At 69.4% G+C, this 25,115-nt stretch overlaps 3 protein-coding genes across 7 annotated transcripts; 2 read left to right on the plus strand and 1 right to left on the minus strand.

The window, feature by feature from the left end:
- Positions 1–29: 29 nt before the first annotated feature.
- On the minus strand, positions 30–14,163 carry TMC6 (transmembrane channel like 6). 5 transcript variants are annotated; one of them, XM_055131011.1, is made up of 22 exons: positions 13,983–14,163; positions 12,030–12,085; positions 7,445–7,537; positions 7,109–7,227; positions 6,554–6,649; positions 6,310–6,462; positions 6,104–6,209; positions 5,918–6,008; positions 5,580–5,837; positions 5,323–5,483; positions 5,099–5,243; positions 4,836–4,994; positions 4,502–4,653; positions 4,350–4,431; positions 4,154–4,251; positions 3,779–3,874; positions 3,601–3,676; positions 3,324–3,457; positions 2,714–2,890; positions 2,570–2,648; positions 1,999–2,066; positions 30–886 (listed from the first exon to the last, which is right to left on the minus strand). In XM_055131011.1, the coding sequence occupies exons 3-22, from the start codon at positions 7,498–7,500 to the stop codon at positions 862–864; spliced, it is 2,331 nt and encodes a 776-aa protein (XP_054986986.1). In that variant the 5' UTR covers positions 7,501–7,537; positions 12,030–12,085; positions 13,983–14,163; the 3' UTR covers positions 30–861. The 5 variants fall into 5 exon arrangements, with proteins under 5 accessions (XP_054986986.1, XP_054986982.1, XP_054986983.1 ...); XM_055131007.1 differs by lacking the exon at positions 30–886 and adding an exon at positions 1,504–1,722 and having other exon boundaries at positions 13,983–14,162; XM_055131008.1 differs by lacking the exon at positions 30–886 and adding an exon at positions 1,504–1,722 and having other exon boundaries at positions 11,976–12,085; positions 13,983–14,162.
- On the plus strand, positions 9,735–18,090 carry TMC8 (transmembrane channel like 8). Its single transcript, XM_055131012.1, has 15 exons — positions 9,735–10,120; positions 10,207–10,355; positions 10,595–10,744; positions 10,902–10,975; positions 11,627–11,763; positions 11,999–12,146; positions 12,647–12,817; positions 12,900–13,039; positions 14,401–14,524; positions 14,914–15,011; positions 15,123–15,306; positions 15,429–15,559; positions 15,649–15,807; positions 15,990–16,068; positions 16,714–18,090. Exons 1-15 carry the CDS (start codon positions 9,987–9,989, stop codon positions 16,987–16,989), a joined length of 2,154 nt encoding a protein of 717 aa, XP_054986987.1. The 5' UTR covers positions 9,735–9,986; the 3' UTR covers positions 16,990–18,090.
- Positions 18,091–20,711: 2,621 nt separating this feature from the next.
- C3H17orf99 (chromosome 3 C17orf99 homolog) lies at positions 20,712–25,114 on the plus strand. The gene is made up of 7 exons (XM_055132296.1): positions 20,712–20,751; positions 20,968–21,109; positions 21,308–21,487; positions 22,151–22,620; positions 23,843–24,112; positions 24,200–24,296; positions 24,668–25,114. Exons 1-7 carry the CDS (start codon positions 20,712–20,714, stop codon positions 24,672–24,674), a joined length of 1,206 nt encoding a protein of 401 aa, XP_054988271.1. The 3' UTR covers positions 24,675–25,114.
- Position 25,115: the final 1 nt, after the last annotated feature.

Below are 25,115 nucleotides of genomic sequence, written 5' to 3' on the forward strand. Positions count from 1 at the left end.
AAGACAGATCTCATTGGTTTCCCTCCACTGTCCGTGCCCTTCCCTCGAGATCTTGGCATTTTCCTGCCTGAGTCGTGCAGGGCCCCCGGGTGCTTTTGGTCGTTGGCACACCCATCCGTGCCTGCTTCCGGCTGAGTTCAGGGATCACTCCTGGCAGGTGCCAGGGACCATGTGGGGGGTGCCCGGGTGGAAGTGGGTCAGCTGTGTGCACGGCAAGCGCCCTCCCCGCTGGACTCGCTGTGGCCCCGGGACTCGGAGCTTCTCGCATGTCCTGCAGCCACGTTGCTTTGAGGAGCGCCTGCGTCCCACCGCTGCTGTGCCAGCTGCTGCTCCCGTGGCCCACACGAGAGGCGACCGTGCCGGAGCCCCACCAGCCCGGAGCCACGGCACGGGCTGGAGTCCGAGCAGGAAAGATGCCAGGGGAACGGGTACGGCGATGGGGGTCGACCGCCCATTCCCCAGCAGGGCACAGGCACCCTGAGCCCCAGGACTGGCCATGGCACATTGCAGATGCCCCGGAGGGACCAGCGCTGCCTCGGGCCTGTCACCACAGACGCCAAGTACAGCCCAGAGCCCGGGAATGGAGCAGGGGCCCCGGCACGTAGGTGGGTTAGGGATTAGGCCACGAGCCGCACCCTTGGCACTGGGGCCTGGCAGCAGCGTGAGTGGCAGGAGCAAGGCTCTCGTTGGCGTCGGGCCGCTGGCCAGCCTGGCACACCTGGCTCGTGGCTGTGCCCTGCAGCTGGTGTCTGCGCACCTCCCAACGGGCGCTGGGGAGGACGTGGCCGCCAGAGCTGCAGGCCCCCGCAGCCCCCCGCAGCCCCGGCCGGGGGCCCAGGCCTGTGGCTCTTCCCAGGAAGCTCAGGGCCTCGTCCAGCGCCGCAGCCTGCAGGCGTACCAGGGGCTGTGAAGGGGCCGTGACCTACGGGAACAGGCCCTGGCCACACCCTTCACGGCTCCTTGGTGCCTCATCCTCATGTCAGAGGCTGGTGAATGGGCCCATGACAGGGACTGAGGGGAAGAGCAAGGCCAGTCTCACCCTTTCCCAACCAGCCACCCCGCGCTGGCCGTGTCGCCGGGGGTCCTGACAGCCCAGGAGCTGTGTCCCCCGCAGCAGCCCATGGTGCCAGGTGACCTCTGACCCAGAGAGGGCGCCAATACAGGAGCAAATCCTAGGGCTGATTTCAGGGGTGAAGGAGGTCGGGCAGCCAGCTGGCTACATCCAACACTGACCCTTTTTCCTGCCAGGACCTACTACAGGTCCTGACTTTGGACACTGGGCTGTGACCACCTCAGCTCAACAGTGTCCAGAACCACAGGCTCCACTGCCAGGGCCTCTGAGAGACCAGCCCCTGGGTGGGCCCGACCTGTCCTACTGCGCAGGGGTCCACAAAGGCCCTGGGCCAGGCCTGTGGTGGGCACCAGGGGCTCCGCAGCCACTTGCCAAGCCTGGCGCAAGGAGAGGCTGCAGACGCCCATCAGCCGGGCTCCCGGGACACAGGCCGCTTGGCAAAAGAAAAATGTTTAATCAGAATAAATAGCAACTGAGGCCGGCCACAGCGTGGAGAGGGGAGGGGAGAGCTCAGCAGAATGGCCCCAGGACCCAGCTGGTGCCCGCAGGGAGCAAGAGACCACGCAGCGCCAGGCCTGCTCCGCTACCAGGCGTCCAGGTTCTCGGTGGGCACAGCTGGTGGCATCTCCGCAGCCTCCGTCCTGCCAGCCCTGCGGCACAGCGGGTCACCACGGGAGATGAGAGGCCTGGAGGCCGGGGGCCCCGCACAGACCCCACAGCGGCAGCTGGCGGGGACGTGGGCGGGGGGATGGGGAGCCCCGCATCTGACCCAGAGGGGGTCAGGATGCCCGAGACTCGGGAGCACCGGGAGGCCGGGCCCCGAGGGCGGCTCCTTCATGTCTCCTGTTTTGTCCCAGTTCCCTCTCAGCCGCCCCAGACCTCCAGGGAGCCCGCACGCCAGGGCCCTGGGGCCGCCCGAGCCTCACCTGCTCCTCTCCTTTCTCTCGTAGACGGAGTGAATCTTGTTGATCAAGAAAATTTTGTCCTCGCCCTCCTGAAAGGGCCAGAGGGACCGTCAGAGGCCTGAGCCGCCCGGCCCGCGCCCACTACACAGACACCACAGAGCAGGACCCTCCGCGGGGAGCAGGCGAAGAGGCCCCCAAACAGAGGCAGGAAAGCCGAGAGGCCCCGGCCCCCCTGCTGCCGTCGCCACCACTAGCGCGGCGGGGACACGGGCTGGGAGCAGTGACCAGGCTGGGCAGCACCAACGCCCCCAGCCATGCGCTCAGCAGAGGCCCCCGCGGCCCCCACAGCGCAACTGGGCTCTGCCACCTCCGGCCACGGCGCCCTCACTGGAGACCAGGTGCGCGGCCTCGGGTTCTAAATGTCCCCCTGAACCACGCTGAGGCCGGGGACAGCTCTCAGGGGCAGAGGGCGCCTGCCCCCCACCCCCCGCGCCGCCAGAAGGGGCCAGACCACAGGCACCGGTGGAGTGCCCCCTCCCCGGCGCTGCTGGGGGCCGCCCCCCTCACAGACGCGCCCTGCCCCCGGACTCACGTTGCTGATCTGCTCCTTGAGGAGGGCGATGACGGTGCGCTGGCCCCGCACCACCTGGATGTTGAGGTAGATGACGGCCCTGCGGGACAGAGGCGTGAGGCGGGGCCGCGGGCCCGGGCGGGGGGCGCCGCCTCCCGCACTCACATGAGCAGGGCTGACGCCAGGAAGGTGGGGAAGGGGTCCTCGACCAGGTGGCGGTGCACCCAGGGCACCCAGGACACGCCGGGGCTCGCCGCCTCCAGGTGCCGCACCCAGGCCCGGCACGCCTCGTACATGGTGTCCAGGGTCCGGAAGGGGCCGCAGGTGCGCGAGGGCTTCACCCTGGGGAGAGGCGGCGGGCGCTCTGCCTGGGGAGCCACAAGGCCCCCCACGGGCCCCCACGGCTCCCCGCCCCAGGCCCCACCCACGGCCCATCCCCAAGGCTCCCACCCCAGGCCCCGCCCCCACGGCTCACAACCCCAGACCCCGCCCACGGTCCCAGGCCCCGCCCACGGCCCCACCCCCATGGCTCCCACCCCTAGGCCCCGCCCCAGGCCCCACCCCACGGATCCCCCAAACCCCGCCCCCACTGCCCCGTCCCAATGGTTCCCACCCCAGGCCCCGCCCCAGGCCCCGCCCCCACAGCTCACAACCCCAGACCCCGCCCCAGCCCCGCCCCCACGGCCCCAGGCCCCGCCCCCGGCCCCATCCCCATGGCTCCCAGCCCAGGCCCCGCCCCGGCCCCGCCCCGGCCCCGCCCCCAGCGCCCACTCACTGCCACACGGCGAAGCAGAGGAAGACGGCGGCGCCCAGGAAGGCGGGGAAGCAGAGCAGCGAGATGAACACGGTGCTCATGTGCGAGGCCAGCCAGGGCCTGCGCGGTGCCTGGCAGTTGGCCATGAGGCTGGCCTGGGGACAGAGGTCACGTGACGCTCGCCACCGTGCTGCTGCCCACCCCGCCCACAGGCCCACCCCCGCATATCTAAGCGGCTGGACCGGTCCCCTGGCTTGGAGGGGACACGGAGGCACAGGGACCCCCGGGCCCGTCTCACCTTCTTGACGTAGAAGAGGACCAGCAGCTTGAGGATCTGCAGCGCGGGGAGCAGCGGCGAGAAGAGGACCCCCAGCCTGTGGGCCCGGGGGCGCAGTCAGAGGCTGGCCGGCCACACCCCACCCCACCCCGCCCGCGGGCGGGGCTCCAGCAGCGACACGAGGGCGGGAGGTGCTCACCAGATCAGGGTCTGCCCGTAAATGAGTTCCAGAACATTCCGGGCAATGTCGAACTCGGGCTTCCCTCTCTTCTTCCGCTGCTTCTCGTACACGAGTCTGGGTCCAGAGGACGGTCCCTAAGGTGACCTGGTCCCTCCAGCACTGCCCACTCCCCCACCCCTCCCTGGCTCCGCCCATAGGAGCGGGGTCTGGGGTCCCCGCCGGAGGCTCCCCAGGGCAGTTTTCCTACAGCTGAAACCCGCGCGGCCGGTCCCCCTTTCCCGCTTTCGCAGAACCATCGCTGCCGGGTGACCGTGCACCAGAAGAGTCCCAGGAGGCGTGAGGGCACTGTGGCCTCCTCCCGGCCACCTCCCGACAGGCCAGCGCCCCCCTCACCTCCACACCAGCTCCCCCAGGAGCGTGTCCAGCAGCGTGAAGATGAAGTCCAGCACCGCCAGCCGGTACAGCTCCTGGCCCACGAAGTCCTCCCAGCACTGCAAGAGGAAGAGGGGACCCTCAGCGAGGGGGGGTGGAGGGGGGGACGTGGGACCCGCCCCCGCCAGGGCCCGCCCCCGCCCGCCCGCGCCCTCACCTGGTCACGCAGGGTGGCCACTCTGCGGCCCAGCCAGTGGTAGCACAGGACGCCCAGGGTGGCCATCTTCAGGAGGAGGTTCCTGGGGGCGGGAGGGAGCCTGAGGCGGGGCCTCGGGGTGGGGGGCGCCCCGGGCCGGCCGCCGCGCGTACCTGCAGATGGCCACGTACACCTCCAGCCCCGGGGACTCCTGCTGCTCCAGCGCGGCCAGGCCGCGGAACAGGTAGGGGACCACCAGGTTGATGAGACAGACGACCAGGGGCAGAGCCAGCAGCGCGCCCGCCTGCTCGGCCGACACGGGGCTCTGCCGGGACGGGGTCAGCAGTCACTGCCGGGCGAGGCCGGGGGCTCCAGGGGGGCAGCCCATGGGGAGAGGGGTGGCCCCAAGCTGCACCCCTCCCGCAGCGGGGGCCCCCCTCCTCCCCACACCGGAGAAACGGGCAGAAAGGGGGGCCGGGGCGGAACCGGGCAGGGCCGCGCACCCACCTGGAGCATGTGTTCAGAGAGGTAGTAAACGGCCACGGTGCAGCCCAGCGCGAGCCCCGCACACAGCAGCCACGCGGCGCCCCGCAGCACCGCCCGCCGCAGCCGCCCGCACATGCCGCGGGGGCCCTGGCGCAGCCGCCACTCGGCAGCCAGCAGCTCCTGCAGGGCACGAACACGGTCACACCCTGCCCCACCCGTCGGCGGCACCTGGGGGTCTCCGGGGGGACAGGGACAGGAAGGGTGGGGAGCAGGGGGCCGACGACCTTCAGGTGAGTCCGGATGTTGTCCTGCTGCAGGCGGCAGGCCCACTTCTGCGTGACCTTGTAGTCCCAGGCGCAGAAGGCGGTGAGGGCGTGCGCGCCCAGGGTGCTGCCCACGCGGTAGCTCTCGCTGAAGGAGCGAGCCATGCTGCGGGCAGAGCACGGTGACGCGGGGCCGGCGCGGCGAGGGGGCGGCAGGCCCGCGGGCACCCCCCTCGCAGGCCTACCTGTACACCAGCGTGAAGCAGGTGAGGAAGAAGGCGGCGCCCACGGTGAGCAGGTACGCCAGGGGCATGTTGTAGGCCAGGCGGGCGGCGCCCGCGGCGCACGGGCCCAGCGTGGCGTTGCTGTAGTAGCCGTAGTACATGACGGAGCGGGTGAAGCGGCCCTGCGCGGGGAGAGCGGGGGTCAGCGGTCAGCGGTCAGCGCCGCGCCCTGCCCCCCCCCCCCCCCCGCGCCCCGCGCCCCGCGCCCGCGGCCTCACCCCGCCCGTGAGCAGCTCCAGGCCGGTGAAGGCGGGCGGCGGCCCGGGGGCGCGCGGCGGGCAGGCGGCCTGCACGCCCACCACGAAGGCCAGCAGAGGCAGCAGCAGCAGCGCGTTGAAGCGCAGCAGCGTCGTGAGGAAGAGGAAGTAGCAGAGCGCGCTCGAGCCGAACTGCGCCCCGATGCGCTTCAGTGCGTAGCGCCAGGGCGCCCGCGCCCGCCAGCCGGACGGCAGCCCCAGGGCCAGCTCGTGCGAGGCCTGCGGGGACACGGCAGGTTCCGTGGGGGTCCCCGTGCGGGAGCCCGGGGCGGGGCGGGGCGGGGGCGCGAGGGGCCTACCAGGGCGCAGGCGTCCAGCAGCCGGCCGCAGCAGGACAGGCCCCGGCCGCCCCGGGCCCGCGGCTTCGCCCCGGGGGGCAGGCTCTCCTCCCTGCGGCAGGGGAGGGACAGCGAGGGGACGGGTCAGGCCGGGAAAGAGGGGTGCCCGGCCCCGCCCGCCCGCGCGCCCGCCCGCCGGGCACTGACCGCAGGCGACGCTTCTCGGCCAGGCTCAGGGGCATGGACCGCAGCATCTGCGCGCGCTGGGCCGGCGCCAGGCCCTGCAGCTCCCTGGCCAGCAGCCGACGCTTCTCTGTGGAGGGGGGTGTCTGCGTCTCCCACGCGGGCCTCGCAGCCCAGCCCCGCACCCCCTCCTCCCGCCCCGCATCCCCTCCCCTGCAGCCCGCACTCACCCTGCTCCTCGCGCGCCCTGGGGTCCAGCTCCAGGTCGTGGGCGCGCAGGCTGGGCCGGGCCGAGCGCCCCGCGGCGCGGAGTCCGGGCCGGCTGGCCCGCAGCCGCATGGTGCGGTTGTAGTACTGCGAGATAACGGCCCCGCGGCTGCGGCCTGGGAGTGCGGGACCCGTCAGCACCGCCAGCAGGCCCCGTGCCCAGCGCCCGCCTGTCTCCCGGGACCCCCGCGCCAGGAGGGGCCTCACCGATGGTCCGGCTGGGCATGCACGACAGGATGCGGAGCGTGGCCGCGCTGAGCTCGGGGCCCAGCTCCGGCCCCAGGAGGGTCTCGCGGTCCCCACCTGGGAGGCAGAGGTCAGTCTAGAGTGGGGCGGACCCCTGCCCGCGACCCTTCCCCCGGAAGCAGTCAGGATCCCCGCAGCACAGGCTGACGTGCTCACAGGACCAGAAAGGAAATACTTCGGAAACGTCTTGTTTTCTGTTTGGTTTGGGGAGCCACGCGCGCCTCCGCCTGCACACCCGCCTCGCCCTCTCGGCGCCTACAGCGAATGTTCGGGTTTGGGTTTGGGGGCTCCCTTAGCACTCAGGGCTGACTCCTGGCTCTGTGCTCAGTGCTCACAGCTCTGTGCTGGGGGCTGACTCCCAGCTCAGGGGGCGTCTGTGAACCCCTGCACCTGTCTCAGCCCCTTAAATGAATTTCTAAGGTTTCTCACGGCCCACAGGGGCTGTGCCCCGTTTCAGCTGCGCAGGTGTGGAGGTGCTCAGACACGGGCCCCCCGCACCCCCGGAGCACCCCTCACCCGAGGCCCGCCTGGGCTGCAGCTCCAGGTCCCCCTCGGCCGCCCACTGGCCGTGCTCCTGAAGGAGCTGCCGGAAGGAGTCGTGCACCTCATCCTCGTCGTCGGGGCTGGGCTCCAGGCTGCGGACAGTGGGGACAGAAGGGGACAGAGGTGGGCGGAGGTGGCACGCAGGGCCCCGCCCCAGACCCCGCCCCCACAGCCCACAGTCCCTCCCCCGGCTCCCGCCCCCACACCCCAGACCCCGCCCCCAGAGCACACACCCCCACTGCCCCCACAGCCCCCTTCAGAAGGCAGCGCGGGGGAGGGGCGGGGGAGAGCCCCGCCCACGGCACTCACCCCTGATCCCCGGGGGTCGCGGGGACATCCAGGATAAACGTCCGCTGCTGGGCCATGTCCTCGGTCCTAGGGCAGCTCCGGGCTGGGGCCCATCTGCAGACACAAGACCCGTGACGGGGGTCCGACCAGGCCGCCCTCCCCCCCAACACACACACACACACACACACACACACACGGGGCGGGGCGGGAGGAGGAGGAGGAAGCGGAGGAAGGAAGGGTGGGGGCTGGGCGCGCCGCCTTCCTGCTGTCCCCGCCCGGGAGCGCGGAGGCGCCCCTCGGGGGTCCGGGCCGCTGTCCAGCAGCGAGAAAGGTCCAGGCGAGACCCTCCTTGTGCCCGCGAGTGACCTGGGGGCGGCGCTGCCAGGAAATGCCCCTGCCCGGCCCCGGAGCCCGTGACCGTCCCTCCCCCCGCAGTCCAGGGACCGTCCCACGTTCCCAAGCCCCGAGGGGGCGGGACCGCGCCGGACAAGCGGCCTTTGTCTCGCCGGCGGCCCGGGGCCAGCTGCGCAGGGGACCTGTTTTGTGGGCGCACCCGCGGAGGAGAGGGCGGGGTGAAGCCCCCCAGCCACCTCCCGGGATCCACAGCCGGATCCGCAGGGAGTCCAGCACGTCAGATCTGCTCCGGGGGTCTCCTGGGGGCTCAGACCCCCGGGCCCCCCCAGGCTGGGCCCCAGCGGCCCCCAAGAGGCCTCGCCGAGGGTGTTCGGGGCCCCCTCCCGGGACCCCTTGCAGAGCGCGCGGCGAGAGGCGGGGTGGGGGGGCGCGGGCCGGGCGCCCCTGCCCCGTCACACCCGCACGGCCCCGGGCCTCACCTGGCCTCCTGGCCACACCTGGCCTCCCTGGCCTCACCTGGCCTCCCTGGCCTCACCTGGCCTCGCCTCGCCTCCGGGCACTTCCGCCCGGCCGAGTTCCGGGCGCGCCTTCCCGGGGCCCCGCGCCCGCCCGGCTGCTGTCTCGGGAGGAGGAGGGGGCGCTCACCTGACCCGGAGGTCGGGGCACCCGGCAGCGAGCAGGCGGCGGCGCCCCGAGAACCTCCCGCGGCCGCGACGGCCGGCGCCGAGGGACCGACCGCGCCGCGCTGCCCACGGGCGGCGTCACGTGACCGGCCGGGCCCGCGTCGGTGCCGGCCCAGGCGCAGCCCCCGCGCCCGGGCCTCGGCCTCCGCGACTTCCTGCCGGCCCAGTAGCAAGGGTCAGGCTGTCCCCACTGCTGCCTGCGACCCCCCAAGCGCCCGGGAAACCGCGGGGCGCGAGGCTGGGGGGCCGGGTGGGCGACAGCCTGGAGGCCGGGCTGGGGTGGGCAGTGAGGCTGGGCGGCTGGAGGCGGGGGGCGCACAGGGCGCCTAGTTCAGAGACCAGAGCGGACCACAAGTGTCGCCCAGTGCCCCCAGGCCCTAGTGCTGTGGGACCCCTGGGTCAGGGCGAGCAAGGGCGCTTCCTCCGGGGAGCCCTCCTGACTGAGGCCTGGTGGGGCACTCACCTACCCTTCCTCCCCGACATGGGCACTGCCCTCGGCCCCCAACTGTGCGCCCAGCACCAGCGTGGGACTGGCACCGAGCGGGGGTCGCGGAAGGCAGAGGGGAGGAGCAAGGCCCAGCCGCAGGAAGCCCTGGATGAGTGGGCAGGCGGAGGCAGCAGGAGACCCCCTTAGCCCGAGGGGCTCCCACCCCCCACGCCCCCACCCACCCCCACTGCTTGCTATTGGCCGAGCTCCCGGGGCCAAAGCCAGAGGCGGGAAGCTGAGGGGACCGTTGCGGGGTCCGCCCTCCTCGCTGCCGCCCAGGCCAGCTGGCCCGGCAGATAAGGGGCCTCGGCCCATCTCCAGCCCAGCCCCGGCCGCCCAGGGCTCCCCATGAGCCCCCCGCAGACCCTCCCACACCCCGCCAAGCTCTGACTGGCCGCATGGCGCGTGCACCCCGCCCCCGCCCCCTCACCCGCATGTCTGCGCCCCTGGGCCCCACAGGAAGTGCAGTGGCTGGTGGAGGGAGCACTGACAGGGTGGTGGGGTGACGGTTTCTGTCATGTGACCCCTCCCGGGCTCCCTGAAGGTGAGGAGGGGGCAGCCCCAGGGCCCGTTCTGGGGACCCAAGTGAAGGGGTGCAGAACGGGTGGGGGAGGGGAGGAGGGAGGGATGGGGGGTCCCTCCCTTCCCAGGGCTGTGGCCACACCTCCTCATCCGGAGGCCGTGGGGGGCCCGGGCAGAGCCAGTCCTGAGGCCGGGCGGCAGGAGAGAGGGGAGAAGGGTCCCCGCGGGCCGCCCGGGGCTGGGGGAGGCCGACGCAGGCGGGAGCAGTGACCCCAGAGGAGGACGAGCGGTCTCAGCTTCTGTCTGTTTGGGGGACTCGGCTGGCGGTGCTCAGGGCCTACTCCTGACTCCGTGCGCAGATGGGCCCCGGCCTCCGCATGCACGCAAACCGCGCGGGTGGAGCCCCGGTGCCCGGCCGCGTCCTGGCACGTTCCTCCCCCCGTTTGACAGCTAGGGGAAACTGAGGCCAGGCGGGGCCTTGAGCGCCTCCGGGCTCGCACGTCCCCCGGCCGCAGGGATGCGGCGCCCGGCGCGCGCGGAGCCGGAGGGCGACCCCGAGGAGCTGCGGGAGGCCGAGCTGGACCGCGTGCGCGCCTGCCGGACGCCCGTGCGCGCGCTGCCCTACGCCCTGGTGGACAGGCGCGTCATCCGGTGCGTGCCCGCGGCGGGCGGCGGGCGGCGGGCGGCGGGGCGGCTGCCCGGCCGGGGCACTCAGGGCCGCGTCAACCCCGCTGCAGGCAGCTGCGGGAGCCCGCGGGGCCGGGCCGCTCGTGGCCGCGGCGGTGGCAGCGCGGACGGCACGAGGCTGGACGGCGGCTGCGGGACGCTGGACGGCGGCTGGCCCGGGGCTGCGGCCTCTGGGAGGGGGCGCTCTACGAGATCGGGGGTAGGCGCGCCCCTCCCGACTCTCCCCACCAGCTTCCACGGGGGAAGGATCCTGGGCCCCCATGCCGGCGACCCCCGGCCCGCAGCCCTGCACTCGCCCCGGGATGCGCGGGCGGCAGCGCCCCTGGCGGCGAGCGGCGGTAGTGCGGCGCGGCCTGCGGGAGGCGGGTCCCCACCCGCACCCCGCCCCCACGGGCCGGCCTGGTCACCCTTCCTGGCCTGCACACCGCGTCCACGCAGGGCTCTTCGGCACCGGAATCCAGTCCTACTTCACCTTCCTTCGCTTCCTGCTGCTGCTCAACCTGCTGACCCTGCTACTGACCGCCAGCTTCGTCCTGCTGCCCCTGGCCTGGCTGCGTTCCCCCGACCCCGGACCTGCCCTCAACGCCAGTGAGTGACCGGCACCCCGCGGGGACAGCGAGGCGGGACATGTGGATCACCCGGCACCGCATCCTGGGCACCCTCCGGCCTAGTGTGCCGGCACTGGGGCAGCAGGAGGTGGGCGGAGCCTGGGTCTGGGGCCCCCTGACGGCCCCTCCCTTCCCAGCCCTCCAGTGCCCCCGCGCCCAGGCCAGTGTCCCCAGGTTCCACAACCGGCTCTGGGACGTTCTGACGGGCAGGGTGAGTGACCCCGCCTCCCCGGGACCCCCACCCTTTCTGGGATAGTGCCGCTCTTCTGCATGGGGTTGGGTATTTTTTGGCTACTTGGAGGAGCCCAAGGCAGTGCTCGGGGGACAGAGTGGGACCAGGGACCAGCCCTGCGCCTCCCGCACACAGAGCCCGCACTCAGCCCGCTCAGCCGCTCTGCCCTGGTGTGGTTTGGGGGCCACACTCCAGCCCGGGCACACACACATGTGTGTATGTGTGTGTGTATGTGTGTGTGTGTGTGTGTGTGTGTGTGTCCTACTGACCACACCCAGCAGCCCTGCAGTGTGCCCGGGCCGTGGGTGGTGGCTGGGCTCTGGGTCTGGGGGAGGGACAGGATGGGGGGCGCAGAGCAGGCACTCGCCTCGCAGGGGGCCACCCAGGCTCCGTCCAGCACAGAGTCGGGACCCCGAGGGACCCCCATAGGGCGGCGGGGAGGGTGCCTGCCTTTCATGCAGCCGCCCCCGCTCTCCACCCGGCGCCCTGCGGGTCCCCCGGGGGCAGCGCCCTGAAACCAAACCCCGAAGCACAGCGGTGAGAGGGACAGTCCCCACGACGGTCGGCAGGGGGTCAGCAGCTGAGGCTGTGGCTCAGCAGGCCACGGCCTCAGCTGCCCTCTGCCCCCAGGCCTTCAACAACACCTACCTCTTCTACGGCGCGTACCGGGCGGGACCCGAGCACGCCTCGGCCTACAGCATCCGCCTGGCCTACCTGCTCAGCCCGCTGGCCTGTCTGCTGCTCTCCTTCTGGGGGACCCTGTGGCGGTGGGTGTGAGCCCCCCCGACCGTGCTGCCCCCGTGTCCACACCCGCAACCTGCCCACCCAGGCCATGGCCAAAGCCTGCGCACGGGTGCGGGGGGCTTCCCACCTCAGACGCGAAGCCCCTGCTGAGGCTGGTGGGTGGGCCGGGGCACATGTGAACATGCACACACACACACACGACACACGCATGCATGCTCACGGCGCGCACACACACCGAGCCTGGCCGCTCTTGCCCAGGATGGTGGCAGGCCTGCCGCAGCAGCTGTACCTGGGCCAGGACTACAGGGCTCCGCTCAGCGCCAAGGTCTTCTCCTCCTGGGACTTCTGCATCCGCGGCCACGAGGCAGCCGCCATCAAGAAGCACGAGATCAGCAATGAGTTCAAGGTGTGTGTGTGTGTGTGTGTGTGTGCGTGTGTGTGTGTGCGCGTGTGTGCGTGTGTGTGTGCGTGCACGCGTGTGTGTGTGCGCGCGTGTGCGTGTGTGTGCGCATGTGTGCGTGTGTGTGCGCGCGTGTGTGTGCATGTGTGTGCGCGTGTGTGCGTGTGTGTGTGCGCGCGTGTGTGTGTGTGTGTGTGTGCTGCGGGGTGGGGGGCTGTGGCACACTCAGCTTCCATCCCCAGCACCACATAACCCCCATCACCAAGGGGAAACAGGCGGAGCCATAGCACAGCGGGGAGGGCGTTCGCCTTGTATGCGGCCAACCCGGGTTCAATCCCCAGCACCCCAGAGGGTCCCCCGGGCCCCACCAGGGGTGATCGCTGAGTGCTGAGCCAGGAGTCAGCCCTGGGCACACCCAGGTGTGACCCCCAACATGAAACAGACAGCCGTCTGCCCACACCACGCGCTCCTGCGTGGCCGCCACCCGAGGGTGCCCTCGCCCGCAGGTGGCCCTGGAGGAGGGGCGGCGGTTCCAGCTGGCCCAGCAGCTGTCCAGGGCCCAGCGCGCCTGCCGCCTGCTCAGCTTCCTGCGGACCAACCTTCTCATCACGCTCCTGGTGGCCGGGGCCATCAGCACCATCTTCTGGGCCACCAAGTACTCGCAGGACAACAAGGAGGTGAGGGGCCCAGGAGCCCGGGGGCCTGCTGGCAGCGAGTGACCGGGAACTGTGCGGGCGCCATCACTGCCTTTTCCTGCAGGACCCCTCATCCGTGCTGCTCCAGTACCTGCCCCCCGGCGCCATAGCCCTGGCCAACTTCCTGGGTCCCCTGCTCTTCCTGTTCCTGGTCCAGCTGGAGAACTACCCCCCAAACACCGAGGTCAACCTCACCCTGGTCTGGTGAGTGGCTGGGGGGGTGCCGGCGGGTCTGGGGGCTCCCCAGCAGGCAGCCCCTCAACACACCGTCCCGGCCCCCCGGGCCCCTCCCTCCCACCAGAGCAAAGCAGGAGCCTGTGCCATGTGGGCACTTGGGTCAGCTGGGGGCCGTGGGGTCGGGGCACTGGGTACCGGCTTTTCTTTGTGTTTCTTTTCTTGTCGGGGCACACCCAGCAGTGCTCAGGGCTGACTCCTGACTCTGTGCTCAGGGATCACTCCTGACAGGGTTCAGGGGACCGTATGGGGTGTTGGGGATTGCACCCCGGTTGCCACGGGCTACAAAGGCGCCCTCCCCGCTATCCTCTCGCTCTGGCCAACTGCCCCCATGGGCACCCCGGCTCACACTGGTTACTCTGACAGTCCTCTCATGGCTTTCCTGATCCCAGTGGAAAGATGAAGAAAGCAGGCCTGGAGCGATAGTGCAGCGGGTAGGGTGTTTGCCTTGTACAAAACCCACAATGGTCCCCTGCGCCCACCAGGAGAGATTCCTGAGCGGAGAGCCAGGAGTAACCCTGAGCACCGCAGAGTGTGACGAGAGAGAGGGGGGGGGGGGCTCTGCGTGGCAGAATGCCTTGGCCAGTATCAGGCTCCTCGCCCGCTGGGTACAGGCCCAAACCCTGCTCTGGCTGGGAGCCACGTTCAATCCCTGCACCCCGGGGTGCCCCCAGCACCAGCTCCACAGGCCGTGGGCTGTGACCTCAAACCAGCAGCAGCACCAGCCCTGCACCGTCCTGAGCTCCCGGCCGCGCCCCTGCCGGCCTCTTGGCTCTGCCCTGCTGGGCGGGCAGTCGCGAGCACGGCCCAGGCCAGCCGGGTTGCCCGGGCTGCGCATCTTCTGCAAGGCAGCGCGCGTGCACTCAGAAAAACATCAGAATGCCGCAGGGGCGCAACAGAACAAAACTCCTACCGGTCTGCAAGGGGTCCGCAGCACCATGCCTGCAGGGGTGCGGAGGGGAGGCCCCTGGGCTGTCGGCAGCGCTTCCGCCGCCACGTCGAGGGTGCGGCGGTGGCGCCTTGTCCAGCGCGTGCTCCCCAAGCAGAACCCTAGAACCCTTTCCCAGGAGTCATTTGGAGGCGGGGCTCTGGGGAAACAGCCGGGAAGCTGGGAGTGACCGGGCTGAGCTCAGCGCGGGGCGGGGAGGGCGGGCGGGGTGGGGCGGGGGCGTGTTCATAGCGGAACGTGGCCAATAGGTGGTTAAGGCGGGTGAAGGACCGGTGATGGGCGGGCCAAGGGAAGGCTGGGCCAATGGGGTGAGTCCGGGGTGGGGCTGGGCTATGGGCGTGGCCAGTACGGAGCCCCGCTCCTGACGCAGCCCCGCCCCCAGGTGCGTGGTGCTCAAGCTGGTCAGCCTGGGGATGTTCTTACTGTCGCTGGGCCAGACTATGCTGTGCATTGGCAGGGACAAGACCAGCTGCGAGTCCTATGGCTACAACGTCTGTGACTACCAGGTGGCTGGGGGGCCCCGCAGCACCCCCTCCGCACCCCTGCCCTTAGCGGCCGTCCGCGATCGCCCCCTCAAGCCCCGTAGCGCCCCTTCCCGTGTCCCCCTGGGGTCTTGCCCCTCGAGCCTGGGAGCTGCCTCCCTGTTCTTGTTTGTTGCTTTGGTTTGGGGGCGCTCAGGGGCTGCTCCCCGCTCTGTGCTCGGGTTTCGCTCCTGGCAGGGGCCATGCCTGGGGATCAAACCTGTGCTCAGCGCTCTGGGCTCTCTCGGGCCCCCCTTACACCTGACACGGGGGCGGGCTCCCTGCTCCCACCCTGCCCTCCAGGCGCGGGTTAACTCAGTCCTAGAGAGTCCAGGGCCCTCCGGGCGCGCGGGGTGACGCTCCTTCTGCTGCAGTGCTGGGAGAACGCGGTGGGCGAGGAGCTGTACAAGCTGAGCACCTTCAACTTCCTCCTCACGGTGGCCTTCACCTTCCTGGTCACGCTGCCGAGGAGGTGAGTCTGGGGTGCAGCAGCGGGGCTGGGGGCCCCCGAGCCTTATACTCGACTGTGGTGACCCATGCGTGGGCCTCACCGTGGGGAATGCCGGACCCTCCCTCCACCCAGGCTGCTGGTGGAGCGCTGCTCGGGCCGCTTCTGGGTCTGGCTGGACCGGGAGGAGTTTCTGGTACCCAAGAACGTGCTGGACATCGTGGCAGGACAGACGGTCACCTGGATGGGCCTCTTCTACTGTCCGCTGCTGCCTTTGCTCAACAGCATCTTCATCTTCCTCACCTTCTACCTCAAGAAGGTGAGGGCCAAGATCTCAGGAGGGCGGCCAGCTGACCGCTCTGCCCGCCCCCCCCCTTCCTGACCTCGACCCCTCAGCGGCTGCCCGCGGGCTGAGCGCCCCCTTGTGGTTGTCGCCCCCAGTACACCTTGCTGCGGAACTCCAGGGCGTCTGCTCGGCGCTTCCGGGCCTCCAGCACCACCTTCTTCTTCCAGCTGGTTCTCCTGCTGGGGCTGCTCCTGGCCGCAGTGCCGCTGGGCTACGTGGTCAGCAGGTGAGGGAGGGGGCTGAGGCGGGGACCGCAGGGGCAGCTCCCTCCTGCGAGGCCCTGACATCCCGCCCCACTGGGTCCTCTCTCCCCAGTGTCCACTCCTCCCGGGACTGCGGCCTCTTCGGCAACTACTCAGCCCCCTGGCAGGTGGTCCCCGAGCTGGTGGCGCTGCGGCTTCCTCCTGCTGGCCAGCTGGTCCTCCACTACCTGGGCTCCCACGCCTTCAGCTTCCCCCTTCTTGTCCTGCTCAGGTGCTCATCGAGGGGCCCAGGCCCTCCCCCTCCCCACCCCCCGCCCAGGAAGGGCATGTGTGGTGGCCACGGGCAAGCTGAGAATCTGAAACGTTCTGAGAACATTGGGGTGCAGCGGGAGGGAGCAGGGGGAGTGGCCTCTGCCGTCCAGGGGAACTAACCTGGGCTCCGGCTGTCCACAGCCTGGTCCTGACTGTGTGCATCTCCCAGTCCCAGGCCAATGCCCGGGCCATCCAGGAGCTCCGGAAGCAGCTGGTGTGGGTGAGTGTGGGTGGCCGTGCAGGAGACCACTGTCTGCTGTCCCCACACTGGGGCTGCCACCAGGTGCCCAGGCAGAGAAGATGGAGAAAGGGAACAGTTTGGGGTCAGACAGATAGTCCGGTGGGGAGGGCGTTTGCCTTGCACACAGCCGACCCGGGTTCGATCCCCAGCGTCCCATGTGGTCCCCCAAGCACCGCCAGGAGTGATTCCTGAGCGCAGAGCCAGGAGTCAGCCCTGAGCACCGCTGGGTGTGGCCCCAAACAAGGACAACAACAACAGCCAAAGAAAGGGGCGCATATAGAGCGCGGCCTCAAGCTGGGTCAGCGCCAAGGGAATGAGGTTAGACGTGGGGGCGGGACCTAAACTCTGAGAGTTTGGGTGGCCCTGGAGAGAGATCAACTGGCACGTGGGAGACTTGGGTTCCAGGTCCCCTGAGCACCTGCAGGATCAGCCCCGCCCCCAGCGCCAAGCTGGGGGAGGCCCCTGAGGACGGGCCACAGCAGCGTGGCATGTCCAGCCCTGATCTGAGTCCTGGGACCAGGCTGGGAGGGACTGATGGGGCGGCCTGTGGGCGGGGCCTCCCTGGGGTTGGGCTGTGGGCGGGGCCTCCCGACACCGGCTCCACCTCCGCGCCCCGCCCCGCAGCAGGTGCAGGAGAAGTGGCACCTGGTGGATGACCTGTCGCGCCTGATGGCTGATTCGCGCCCCGGCAGCCCTGAGGGCCCCGAGTCTCCGCTGTCCGCAGTTTCGCGCCCACGATCCTTCTGCCCGGGGTTCCCCTGCCCCGGCTCTCCGGGCCCCAGGCCCCCGCAGCCAGGACCCTCCGGCGTGGATCCCGCGGCGATGGGCAGACCCGGCCTGGATCGCCATGACCCGGTTCCAGCTTGTCGATTCCGATTCCCCAGTAGCTCGGAGCCCTAGGTCCACCCCGTGATCACGCCCTGCGTGCGACCAAAGCCAGCGTCACCCTTGCCCCGCACTCCTGCCCCCTCCTCTGAGGGCCCCCATCAACCCTCTCAGTGGCCCCCCAAGCCGGGTACCCAGAAGGGGGTATGCCCGAGGGCAGAGGGGGGAAATACGGGAAGGCCTTTTTTGGGGGGGCATTGAGTCACACCCGGCGATGCTCAGGGGTTACTCCTGGCTCTGCAGTCAGGAATTACTCCTGGCGGTGCTCAGAGGACCCTACGGGATGCCGGGGCTCGAACCCGGGACAGCCGCGTGCGAAGCAAACACCCTCCTCGCTGGGAAGGTGTTTTTAATTTTTATCTCATTGCTTTTTAATAGGGATGCACCTGGCGGTGCTCAGGTCTTTTCTTTTTTTTTTTTTGGGGTCACACCCGGCGATGCTCAGGGGTCACTCCTGGCTCTGCACTCAGGAATTACTCCTGGCGGGGCTCGGGGAACCATATGGGATGCTGGGAATCGAACCCGGGTCAGCCGCGTGCAAGGCAAACGCCCTACCCGCTGTGCTATGGCTCCAGTCCCGGTGCTCAGGTCTTAATCCAGGTTGTCTCCAGGGTCACTCTGGGTTCAGGGGTGCGAGAGAGCGAGCCTGGGTGGGCCGCGTGCGAGGCAGGCACCTTTACCCCCGTACTGTCTCTAGAGCTTCTTGTCTCGTGTAAAAAAAAAAAAATGTGTGCGTGTGTTTCTAAAAGAATTTTTTTATTATTGTTGCTTTGGTGCCAAGCCTGGTGGTTACTCCTGGCTCTGCGCGCGGGGATCCCCCCCTCACCCAGTGGGCCTCAGGAACATGTCTAGTGGGGGTGTCCAACCTGAGTCAGCCTCGCCCGCTGTGCTGTCTCCCCGCCTTCCTGGACAATTCTAAGGTGCAGGTGCACTGCCCTAGAGACCCATGACTCCCAGCGTATCGGGGCACGGGTTGGGCCAACAAGATTCTGGGAGCTGTCCCCTGGGGCTGCTCCCTGCGGTGCTGGGGGAACCATATGGTGCCCAGTTTGAGCCCGAGTCTGCATTTACTGAATATACATCCATTAGGAGCGCTCAGAAACTGTATGGGGCCATGGGCCGGAGCGATAGCACAGCGGGGAGGGCATTTGCCTTGCACGCGGCCGACCCGGGTTCGATCCCCGGCATCCCATATGGACCCCAAAGCACTGGCAGGAGTAATTCCTGAGTGCAGAGCCAGGAGTAACCCCTGAGCATCGCTGGGTGTGACCCAAAAAGCCAAAAAAAAAAAAAAAGAAACTGTATGGAGCCAGAGTAATAGTACAGCGGGGACGGCGTTTGCCAACCCGTGTTTGATCCTCAACATCCCGTATGGTCCCCTGAGCCCACCAGGAGTGCAGAGCCAGGACAAATGACGCCCTGAGCACAGCAGGTGCGGCCCAAAAGCAAAAAAAGGAAGAGGAGGAGGGAGGTGGAGAAAGGAAGGAGGAAGGGAAGGTGTGAAAGTAAAGAAAGGGGAAGAGAGAAAGGGAAGTGGAGAGGGAGGGGAGGAGGAGGAGGAAAGGCCTTGCTACCTGTTCAGTGCCCGCCTGACCTGGGGAAGAGCCGAGCCTGGCGCTGTGAGGGCAGCCCGCCCTGGGCCCGCTCTGATCTCTGGGCACTGTCCGGCTTAAACTGAATACATGCTTGCTTTCATTATTATTATTCTTTTTTATTTTTGGGTCACACCCAGCGATGCTCAGGGGTTCCTCCTGGCTCTGCACTCAGGAATTACTCCTGGCGGTGCTTGGGGGACCATATGGGATGCTGGGAATCGAACCTGGGTCGGCCACATGCAAGGCAAACGCCCTCCCCGCTGTGCTATCGCTCCAGCCCTTATTATTATTTTTTAATTGAATCACAGAGACGCACACGTACAAGGTTGTCATGTTTGGGTTTCAGCTATACCTGTTCTTCACCAGTGTGCATATCCCACCACCAGCGTCCCGGCTTCCCTCCCGCCCCCACCCCCGCCCCAATCCCCTCTTTTTCATCGGGTTCTTAGGGTTCTCAGGGACCCTGAGCCGGCAAGGGGAGGAGCTCCAGGCGGGGCCGGCGAGGGGCGAGGCCTCCCGGGAGGGGCGGGGCTTGGGCCCCCCCAGGCTCTGGGGCGGGGCCTGAGGGGCGGGCGAGGCGGGATTGGACCCAGGCTCCAGGGCGGGGCGGGGGGCGGGAGGGGGGGGGTGCTTGGAGGCTACCCCAGCCCTGATGGCCTCACTGACTCTGAGTGACAGCGGAGCTGGTGGGCGCGGTGTCAACCTCTCAATAGAGTATCTTGGGGCTGGAGCGATAGCACAGCGGGTAGGGCGTTTGCCTTGCATGCGGCCAACCCGGGTTCGATCCCCGGCATCCCATATGGTCTCCCAAGCACCGCCAGGAGTAATTCCTGAGTGCAAAGCCAGGAGTAACCCCTGAGCATCGCTGGGTGTGACCCAAAAAGCAAAAAAAAAAAAAAAAAAATAGAGTATCTTTACTGCCTGTATTCCAACCCAGAGACCCCCCATGAGCGGGGACCCTTCCCAGGGGGCCAGAATAGAGGCCTCATGGCCAGGGTTCCGCCGCGCCTGTCCTCCCACCCGCCCAATGAACTGGCCTCTGAGGGCGAGGGGGAAGGAACCCCACCAGGGCCCAAAAGTGGGGTGGTCATTCTGTCCAGGGCCGGGCCCAAAACTCCAGAGCTGCTGCCCCCCTGCCCCCCGGAGGCGGCTCAAGGGGTTGCCCTCTCTCAGCGGGGTCCCTACACCCGACCTCATGGGCCTCAGCAGAACCCTGAGAAGGACAGAGGGGCCGAGGCCTCGTCCTTCCTGGACGGTCCTGGAAGCAGGCAGGTACCTGGCGGGGTCACCTCGGGGAGGCGGCCCCAAGGCAGTTCCTGCCCCGTCCAGGCTGGGGGCAGGGGGCTGCTGTGACTCTGCGTCCTGCCGGAGCCTGGGGCTTCCCTGAGCAGCCCGAGCTCGGTGGGCCTGAGGCCCCACTTTGGGAGGCCGGCCACCCCCCTTCCTCGCGGGCGAGCTCTATGCAGGCCAGGTGGTTCGGCCCACGTGGGGCTCCTGGCATTGGTCTGGGCCCCTGGGAGCTGCAGGGGCAGTGTGAAGTGTCCCCCCTTTGTCTGAACCTAACCACAACTCCTGAGCCCCCTGCCCTGCTCCGGCATCCACAGGCTTAACTGTGTCCGCGCAGGGCCCAGCTGAGGGTGGCAGGGCCTGGCCCGCGCTTCTGTGCGGGGGAGGGTGCCTAGGGAAGCCGGGCCTGAGGGCACAGGACCCCTGCGCTCTGCGGGGTGAGCCCCCGGCTTGCAGGGGCCAAGGACCGCCCGCAGTGAGCACTGTGTGGGAGGGCCTCCCTCAGAAAGCCCCTCGCCACTGCTTCAGGCCCAGCCCCAGATCCAGGGGGGTCCCCCGGCTCACAGCCTTTAGCCTCTGCGCGGGGGACAGGCCAGGGGCAGGGATCAGGACAGGACGCAGAAGCAGGGGTCAGCAGGTTCGCCTGTTCCCGGACAGTGGGGCGCCCGGCCCTTTCCCATCCGGGGGCCGGCACTGCGCGGGGAGGAGTAGGTGTTCGGGGCCTGCGGGGCCTGGTTGCTGGGGCCCCCGGGGGCCCCCAGGTTATCTGCCAACTGCAGACACCCACCCAGGGAGCATCCGGGGGCCTCTCTGGGGAGCACTGTGTGCACAGAGTCCCCGTGAACAGACCCAAGCATGTGGCTGCTTCTGCCTCTGCTCCTGTCCGTCAGGTTGGGTGAGTGAGGGGCCTGGGGCAGGGTGTTGGGGGGCCCGGGGACCCTCCCCTCCAGGCCAGGCCAGGCCAGAGGGAGAGGCTGGGCCTGAGCCCAGCAACCCCTCACTGTCCGCCAAATGGGCCAGCGGGCCCTGGGGCTGGCCCGAGGGCGGGTGTGAGTGCCGAAGTCGGGGGGTCCTGAGCTGCCGTCCACCCTGACCACCGCCCCTGTTCTAGCCACCAGCAGCTTCTCCGAGGAGCAGAGAGATGGTAAGTACCAGGCCAAGGAGACCAGGGCCGAGCAGGGCGTCGCCGTGGCCGGGGAGGGGGCTCGGATGGCGACCGGGACAATCTGGAGCCTGGCCTCCTTCTGGGAAGGGCTGGGGGGGCAGGCTGAAAAGCGGGGTACACCCAGGGGGGTTCTGGTCACAGACCAGGCACGTGCTCGGCTCCCCAGGCGGGGGCAGTGAAGGGAGTGGACCGCTGCATCCCCGTCACTCACTCGCTCACTGACTCCAGAGCGGGCGGGCGGTGGGGGGGACCCGGGCCCACCGGGAGCGCCCGCCCCGGGCTGCAGTACTGCCAGCGGCCGCGTGGGGGCGTCGGGGGCCCTGGCCGGCCTGGCCGCGTCCGGCCGGTGTCCTGTCCCGCGCGGTGGCCGTCACCTCTCTCCACCGTCCTGGCTGCCCCCGTCCCGTACCGCCCAGGGCCCAGGCCCTCCCCCGCTGCGGCGCTTCCGCTGCCGCTCGGCCGAAGGGTGGGTCCGCGGGTCGCGCCTGGGCGCCCGGCGCAGGCATTTCCTCATTTGCTCTGAAAACAAACACGGACCTGCCGCTGACCGCCGGAAGTACCTGGCCCGCCGGACTCCTGCCCGGCCAGCGCTGGCCCTGCGCGCCGCGCCAGGAGCCCACTCACTCGTTCATTCACCTTGATCACTCACCACTCGTTCATTTACTCCCTCATCCAGCAAAGGCCTCCAAGAGCCCAGCAGGGCCCAGAGCGGAACCCGGGGCCTGGCCACCCCCATCTCCAGGGGGAGGTGGGGAGGGTGCAGGGCAGAGGGTGGCCATGGAACTGGGTCCTGGGGAGAGGGTTGGTGCCCAGGACGGGACGCCCACGCCAGTGTGGCCGGGCCTGGGCAGGGCTGGGTGCCCAGGAGAGGGCGGGGGGGGGCGGGCACTGGCCGGGCTGAAGAGATCAGAGGGCTGAGAGCTGCCCAGCCGGCCGCCCCCCGCGGCTGCAGCACTGAGAAACCTGCCCTGTGGGGCCCGCGCTGGCCGGCTCCTGTCCACCCACCGCCCGGCCTGCCCCACCCGCCTCAGCCTCTGGACTTCTCTGTTTCCGCCTTCCTTTGTCGTGATGACCAGGGGTCTCACTCTGGGGGGTGGCAGCCGGCATGTGGGGGGCCGCCCGGACCCAGCCCAGGGCCCTCAGCTCCCGGGAGCGGGGCGGGGGGTGGGGGTGGGGGTGGGGACCATCCCCTGCGTTTGCTCCTGCCGGGCCGGACTCAGCCTCCCGCGTCCGGGCCTGACCCGCCCGGAGAGCAGCGCCCCAGCCCTGAGCTGCTGCCTTCCCCGGGGGTCCCCGCAGCACCCCCTGCCGAGGTCCGCATCGCCTACAAAGTCCTGGAGGTCTTCCCCCGCGGCCGCCGCGTCCTCATCTCCTGCCACGCCCCCCGCCAGCACCCGCCCCTCAACTACTCCCTCTGGGGCAGCGGCGGCATCGAGGTGGCCAGGAAGCTGGTGGTGACCCGGGCACAGGCCTCCTTCTCCGTCAACGTCACGCTCAAGTCCAGGCCAGACCTGCTCACCTACTCGTGCCAGCTGGCGGCCCCGGGGGGCGCGCGCGCAGCCAGCGCGGAGCTGCAGATGTACTGGGAGCTGTGGACCAGTGAGTGTGCGCGGGACGGACCGGGCGGCCGGGGAGGGGGGAAAGGGGGGAGGGGGAGGAGGAGGGGGGAACTCCTACCGCGGGCCCCACTGCCTCGCTCAGGGCCCCCTCGGCCCGGGGCCCTGCAGGACCAGCCCTTCCCGGCCAGCCCGAGAGCACGCAGGACTGATGCTTGACCTCGGGCGCGGCCCTATCAGCCTCTCAACAGCCTTCCTGGGGGATGGTCCTGGGGTGGAAGCTGCAGCTCGAGGCCCCTGCCCGATGAAAGGGAAGGGGTGCAGGGACTGGGCCCTGCAGGTCCCTGGGGCTGTGTGACCTTAGGCACATCACTCAGCCTCTCTGGGCCTCAGTTATTTGTAGAAACCAGGATGATTCTACAAAAGAGAGGGTCGAAGTTCCTCAGGAGACTGTTGGGAGAGTTTTGGTTTGGTGTAAGGATGAGCCCCATGCCTGCATCCACATCCCTGAACCAAACCCCGCCCTTGGCCAAGGGGGCATCTTAGAATCTATTTTTTTTTATTCTTTTTATTTGTTTTTTGGGGTCACACCTGGCAATGAACAGGGGTCACTTCTGGCTCTGCACTCAGGAATTACTCCTGGCGGTGCTCAGGGGACCATATGGGATGCTGGGGATCGAACCTGAGTCAGCCCCGTCAAGGCAAACGCCCTCCCCGCTGTGCTATCACTCCAGCCCCAGTATCTTAGCATCTAGAACTGTTCTCTTTTTCTCTTTCTTTCTTTTTGGGTCACACCCAGCGATGCTCAGGGGTTACTCCTGGCTCTGCGCTCAGGAATCACTCCTGGCGGTGCTCGGGGGACCCTCTGGGATGCCGGGGATCGAACCTAGGTCAGTTGTATGCAAGGCCAGTGCCCTCCCTCCTGTCCTGTCGCTTCGGTCCCAGAGTCTAGAACTGTCCTAAGGAGCAGAGTTCTAGGAAGACAGAGGATATGGACAGGCGTGCAAAGGACGCCCACTGCTCGTCTGGGAGCAAGGCCGCGTTCTCATCTGCCGAGTCTGACTGTTGTGACCGTGGGGGACAAGAATGGAAACACGCGCGGATTGTGTGGAACTTGCAGGCTGGGGCCAAGCCCAGGGGGCGGGGGGAATCCAGAAGGCTGCCTGGTGGAGGTGGTGTTACCCCTGCAGGCTCACTGGGCATTGTGAAAGGGGGGAGAGTGCGGGGGCCACTTCGGCGAGGCCACCAGCGTCTCCATCCCCCAGAGCCGGTGTCCCAGCTCCGGGCTGACTTCACCCTGCAGGACGGCAGGGCAGGAGCCCAGGTGCTGGTGTCCTGCCAGGCGTCCACGGGCAGCCCCCCCATCGCCTACAGCCTGGTGGGGAAGGACGGGCGTGTCCACCTGCAGCAGACGCCCAGCCACGGGCAGCCAGCACGCTTCTCCCTCCCCGTGACGCAGACGCCAAACTGGTTCCAGTGCCGGGCTGAGAACGGTGTCAGCGCAGACTCCAGCCCCCTCACGCTGGTGCCCCCAGGTCAGAGCAGCCTGGCTGTGCGGGGGGGGGCAGCGGGGGACCCCGGCCCGCCCCGGAATGCCCCACCCACTCTCCCTGTGCCCGCAGGGCTGCTGCCCCAGGTGCCCACCATGCTGCTGGCCGGCAGCCTCGTCTCCATCGCTGCCGTGACTTCTGGGATGCTGGGCTGGGCCTGGAGGACCAGGTGGGAAGCGGGGCTGGCTGGGAGGAGCACAGTGACCGGGCTGGGCCCATCTGCCCCCAGCCCTGTCCCCAGAACGGGGGTCACCGCGGGGTGGATCGTAGAGCGGCTCAGGTGCTCTCCTTGCACCTGCCTGACTCCGGTTCCATCTCCAGGGTGGTCCCTGAGCACAGCCGTGCGTGGCCCCACAGAACAAACGGGAAGGGACGGAGGGACGGAGGGACGGGAGCGACGGGCCGCACACTCGAAAGATGCAGGAGCTGCTCCCTTTTTACCCTCCTGCTCAGTGCTCAGTGCTCCGGGAGACTCCCCGTTTAGTGCTTAGGGGCCCCCTCCTGCATGCCCTATAAACGACTCTCCGCCTTCCCGTCAAGGCTATGAGCCCGGAGCGCTCGAGGGTCCAGGTGTCCGCGCCGGAGGCCGGAGCAGCTGCCGCCACCTCGAGCCGTGTGGGGCTCTGGGAAGGCCCCGGACCTCGCCAGCCGCTGACCACCTGCTCCACTGGCCGCACCTGCCCTCCTTCCCCGCCCACACACCCGGGCGGCGCCGGCGCGCCCAGCCAGCACCCTCGTTAATCTCCTCGGGCCCCTGGCTGCAGGGCCCTTGCAGCCCAGCGGGGCAGGCCCAGGCCCACGGGGAGAGCCTGGGTGGGGAGGGCGGGGGCCACGGATTAAACTGTCCCCTGCCGCGAGCGTGAGGACATTCTTTCCGCCCGCGCCCCGCCGCGAGCCCGGAAGGCTGGGGGGACCCGAGCTGGGCTTGGCCGCGGCGGGCAGGTGCGCCCCAGAGGCTCCCCGGCGGCGGCGGCGGGGCGGGCGCGGG

The sequence above is a fragment of the Sorex araneus genome, chromosome 3 (assembly GCF_027595985.1).
Source record: "Sorex araneus isolate mSorAra2 chromosome 3, mSorAra2.pri, whole genome shotgun sequence".
NCBI classification, from domain to species: Eukaryota; Metazoa; Chordata; class Mammalia; order Eulipotyphla; family Soricidae; genus Sorex; species Sorex araneus.